Source organism: Aegilops tauschii, chromosome 7 (assembly GCF_002575655.3).
Source record: "Aegilops tauschii subsp. strangulata cultivar AL8/78 chromosome 7, Aet v6.0, whole genome shotgun sequence".
In the NCBI taxonomy this organism is placed as follows: domain Eukaryota; kingdom Viridiplantae; phylum Streptophyta; class Magnoliopsida; order Poales; family Poaceae; genus Aegilops; species Aegilops tauschii.
Genome location: NC_053041.3, coordinates 268,613,800 through 268,619,217, shown reverse-complemented (window position 1 = coordinate 268,619,217; position 5,418 = coordinate 268,613,800). Strand labels below are relative to the sequence as shown.

At 56.8% G+C, this 5,418-nt stretch overlaps 1 protein-coding gene across 1 annotated transcript; it reads left to right on the top strand.

The window, feature by feature from the left end:
- The first annotated feature begins 1,126 nt into the window (after nt 1-1,126).
- On the top strand, nt 1,127-3,347 carry LOC109783333 (geraniol 8-hydroxylase). Its single transcript, XM_020341949.4, has 2 exons — nt 1,127-2,365; nt 2,480-3,347. Exons 1-2 carry the CDS (start codon nt 1,202-1,204, stop codon nt 3,125-3,127), a joined length of 1,812 nt encoding a protein of 603 aa, XP_020197538.1. The 5' UTR covers nt 1,127-1,201; the 3' UTR covers nt 3,128-3,347.
- Nucleotides 3,348-5,418: the final 2,071 nt, after the last annotated feature.

The window sequence follows — 5,418 nt, the reverse complement described above, 5'->3', positions numbered from 1 at the left end:
TTCGTATGGCCGACGCCATACGAGTGGTGATGGCACCGTGTGGCCAGCCAGCTTCGGTGACCGTGATCTGCTTTCCACGTCCTGTTTCCGACCATGTTGGCCCCTGGGCTGATGGCCTGTGCAAGGCTCTCTCTGACGAGGTGGTAATTGACAGTTGTGTGCTCCGCCGTTGGTTGGTTCTTTGGTGACGACTCCGGCCTACAACAACGGCCTCGCTGCAGATTGCGGTGGCCATCGAAAGGTCTTTGTGAGGGTTCCTCCGTTCAGATCCGATGGTTTACTTCGATGGTGAGATGAAAACTATAAAAGACGGCTTGACACAGAGGGATGGTGGTGCAGCGACGTTGGTGCATATCACATTTGTTGCTGGGATCCCGGAAAAGTGATGGTCACAACACATGTGTGACGTCGTGCTACTCGAGCTTTCGGTCTCGAGCTCCGGGGTGAAAGCCTAGACCTGACCCGAGTTGGTTATACCTGGCAATGACGATATTAAGTCGTTACCTTGTTGAAGGCATTGCTCGGTTTTGCTTGGACTGATTCTTCGAGGTGAAAAGCTAAATTCTTGCTTTGCTGGTTGGATCGATGAGAGTGACACTTGGGCATTGATGCCTTCTGAAGGCGCTGCTGTTGAAGAGCTTCGCCGTCCGTGTGGTCTTATAAAATGGATGGTGCGGATTTGGTCTTTGTTGTAGCTTGCTGATTGCAGATCTTATGGCTTTAGGGTTTTTTCTCATCATCTATGCATAGCTTTGGTCTTATATGACTTTGCTATTTGTTGGCGTATTTTTTGTAGGAGTTGATATTGATTGTGTGAATTCTAGTTATGCAGAGACCGAGTACTTATATGTTTGTAATTCTGAGCCAATAAAATCCACACTTTATCAAAAGAAGTTGGAGTAGTCCATTAATTTTCCCCGCTCGGTTCCCGGCAAAAAAATAATACTCCCCGCTCGGTTATTTTTTTCCGGACGGCAGCAGGCGGCCGCTGCCGTGAGGTGACAAGCGAGGCATCCCGTTCTTCGCTGCTCCAGTCCACACCCGAAGATGCCAATCTGGCCAATCTCGATCGGAAGCCCGCACTACCCCCACCCCATAAATTCCCCACCCCATAAATTCCCACCCCATAAATTAGTCGTGATCAGCCGCACAACCATTAATCGCTAACATTTGGCAGAGCAAACGATAAGTATTTGCGTGGATGTCAACGACGAGTGTCCCTCGCATTTTCCTTCCACGAGCCGGCAGCTCGCCGCCGGGACGAGACAAACGCGACGCCCCCGTTCGTTGCTGCCCCCGTCCACATGCGACCACATCAACCAACGCCTACTGGAGGAAGCCAAGTGGAAAACACCGCCTTGCTAGATCCAGTCAGGATCCGCCGCGCACCATCGCTGCCTGCTTCTCCTTGTCGCAGTCCCTAGCTACCACTACCGCAGCATACGCAGCCATGGACGCGGCCACCTCGACGACGCTGCTCTACGGGGCGCTGCTCGTGGCCGCCTTCCTCTACGTCGCCACCCTCCGGCGTGGCCGCGGCAGGGGCGAAGGCGGCCTGCCGCCGGGCCCCAGGGGCCTGCCGCTCTTGGGCAGCCTGCTGTCCCTCGACCCGGACCTGCACACCTACTTCGCCGGCCTCGCCGACAAGTACGGCCCCATCTTCTCCATCCGACTCGGCTCCAAGCTGGGTATTGTCATCACCTCCCCGGCGCTGGCCCGCGAGGTGCTGCGCGACAACGACCTCGTCTTCTCCAGCCGAGACATCCCGGACGCCGCGCGCTCCATCTCCTACGGCGGCGGCCAGAACATCGTCTGGAACCCCGTCGGTCCCACCTGGCGTCTGCTCCGCCGCGTCTGCGTCCGCGAGATGCTCAGCCCTGCTGGCCTGCAGAACGTGCACGGCCTCCGCCGCCGCGAGTTCAGGGCCACGCTCGCGCACCTACACTCCATGGCCAGCGCCGGCAAGCCGGTTGACGTCGGCGCGCAGATGTTCCTCACCACCATGAACGTCATCACCGGCACGCTGTGGGGCGGCAACATAGGTACCGAGAGCGAGCGGACGGCGGTGGGCAAGGAGTTCCGGGAGCTTGTCGCGGAGATCACCGAAATGCTCGGCGCGCCCAACGTGTCAGACTTCTTCCCGGCGCTGGCGCCGTTCGACCTGCAGGGAATCCGGAAGAAGTCGGACGCGCTCAAGGACAGGTTCGACGAGATCTTCGGCAGGATCATAGAGAAGAGGGTCGAGGCGGACCGGGCCGGCGGCGACACGGCGGAAGACTTCCTCGAATACATGCTCAAGATGGAGAAGGAAGGTGGCGACGGGAAGGCCGCCTTCACTATGACCAACGTCAAGGCCCTGCTCATGGTAACCAATCAGTCACTAGCTAGCTCCATTAGCAATCCGTAGTTCCGTACACCTACTCTCGCGTCTCACGCTTAATTGATTTTTTTACGTGCATGTGTCCTGTGATGATCATAGGATATGGTAGTTGGGGGAACAGAGACGACGTCGAACACGGTGGAATGGGCCATGGCGGAGATGCTACAAAACCGGCGGATACTGCGGAAGGTGCAGGAGGAACTCGACGCGGTGGTTGGGATCGATGGCGTGGTGGAGGAATCGGATCTCCCGCAGCTGCACTATCTGCATCTGGTGGTCAAGGAGACGCTCCGGCTGCACCCGGCGCTGCCGCTCATGGTGCCGCACTGCCCCAACGAAGACACGACCGTCGGCGGCCACCGCGTCCCGGCGGGAAGTCGCGTGTTCGTCAACGCGTGGGCTATCATGAGGGACCCCGCTGCGTGGAAGGACCCGGCGAAGTTCATCCCGGAGAGGTTCGCCTCTCAGGCAAGCGACGGCGACGGCGGGCGGAAGGTGGACTTCACCGGCAGCGAGCTGGACTACGTGCCGTTCGGGTCGGGGAGGAGGATCTGCGCGGGCATCGCCATGGCCGAGAGGATGACGGCATACTCGGTGGCCATGCTGCTGCAGGCCTTCGACTGGGAGCTGCCGGAGGGAGCGGCGCTGGACCTGACAGAGAAGTTCGGCATCGTCATGAAGAAGGCCACGCCGCTGGTCGCCGTTCCGACGCCGAGGCTTTCCAGACCCGAGCTCTATTCCGCATAGATAGCTGATCCTACTCCATGACCATGACTCCGTGCTCGAATCAGTTGAGCATGCAATACATTTCCCCTCTCGTGCTGTTGGTCCAAACAAAAGTTTGTTTTTCTACGGTTGCAATTCTCTGCTTCTTCTGTAGTAGTAGCAGTGTGCAGACAGTATCTATTATATCTATATACCTATTACAATATTTATATGGATTTTGATATTTGGCGATCGTTCTAAATCTTGCAATAATAGGGAGAGAGAGGGATTGTTGCGGAATATGATAGATGTTGTATTGAGCCTCTTGGACGGTTTATATAGAGTACAAGGTTTGAAGGGCAAAAAACCTCTCTTAGAGATAAGGCACAGGATGATTACAAATCATAGTCTACCATATACAAAGATATATGCCTATATACTCTAACATCCCCCGCAGTCGTAGCGGTAGCAGCGCAGACAAAAGGAGCATCGCGGACGGTCAGACGGGAGAGAATAGCAGCCGACAGGCTGACATCCCCCCGCAGTCATAGCGGTAGCGTCATGGACGGTGGCGCATCGCGGACGCGTTGACTGTAGAGGAAGCCGACGAGTTGCTCAAGCAGATGATAGCCCTTTGTGTCGATGTCGAGGTAGCTGAGAGCGTAGGATGGTGTAGCCGTGGTCGAGGTAGCCGTGCGAAGAATGCCATGGTCGATGTCGGGTCGGGGTGACCGGTGTCTAGGAAGTCGCCGTGGAGCCGCGGGCGCAAGGAGGCGCCGAGTTACCATGGGCGCAGTGCTGTCGAAGTAGGGGTGCACCGGAGAGAAGATGGTGTTGACGAGGCGTCGCGGCGGGTTTGACAAGCCCGGGGACACATCGTGGACGAAGGCACGCACCGATATTGTCAGCACGGGGCATGCATAGACGGACGAAGACGAACTTGACGAAATGCCGCACCAGGCTTGCTAGGCCCAGCACCAGGCATCCGTAGACAAGGGACCTGCACGAGCTGTACGCCATGTCGAAGAAGTCAGAGGGGTCAGCAGAGAAGAACTCGACGACGGTTGTGGCACCAATCGGCGCGGGGCCGATATCGCCCGCGGTTGTCGGAGCAGACGAAGTGGTCGGGGTAGATGACGGCCACTCTGGCGACGGGATGGTGCTGGACGAAGACGAAGGAGCTGGACGGGCGGCGGCGGCTACGGGGGTAGCGGCGGCAGCGGCCAAAGTAGATCGGCGGCGCGGCCTGACGGCGGCGGCGGCGGCTAGGTTAGGAGCGCGGCGGCGGTGCTCGAAGTAGGCGAAGAACCCTGACAGTGTGACGGAGACCGACGCGGACGGTGGTGTTCCCGCGCGGGGACGGCGGTGGACCGCGGGCCGCGACGCTATGACCCGAAGGGGCGACGCAGTGGCGGCGGGCAGGTCGGGGCGACGGCCGGAAGACCTCGGGGCGGTGGCGGGGACTGACGATGACATGTACCTAGGGTAGGGTCATAGTCCTGACCTGGACACCCTACCCAAGGACACTGCCCTAGAGTCAAAAACATTCAAAGCACAAGAAGAGAAACCGACTAAGTTCATCAAGGAGTGCAATCCACTCGACCTTCAACCTCGCTCGGATACCCTAATTCCATTCGACCAAGATGAAGTCACTCAACGATACAGGAAACCACTCCGAATGTAGAAGACCTAACGTCACTCAGGATGGCAACGGCCGGGCATTCACTCTGTAGTCTTAAAGATCATTTATATCTCTTTATTAATGGCGTTACCAGTAACGCCCTGCCTTAATGTACATTGAACCCTTTGTAACGCGGGCTGGCTGGGGTCCTAGCGCACTCTATACAAGCCACCCCCTCCACTAGCACGAGGGTTCGCACCCCTTGTAACTCTCACACATAATCTAGTCGACCAAGCCTCCGGGCACCGAGACGTAGGGCTGTTACTTCCTTCGAGAACGGCCTGAACTCGTAAATCTTGCGTGCACAACCTTGTCGTAGCTAAGATCTTGCTTCCTCCTACGTACCCCCTATTCTACTGTCAGACTTACTCCCATGACAGTTGGCGCCCACCTTGGGGCAGGTGTTGTGACAGCTTGGGTTTGCCTTCTCTGTTTTTCCGGACTTTCATTTGCATTTGCTTTGGATTTGGAGTTTTGAATCAATTCAAATGGACTTGAACACTTGGGCCTACCCTTGATTTTCACCCAAGTGACCCATCCACCTCTAATTCACTTTTCCTTCTGTGAAAAACTCCAACAAAAGCCCAAGGAACCACTTCACAGAAGTATGCTCCAAAGCAACCCCCATTTTCTTTGTCCACAAATATCTGAG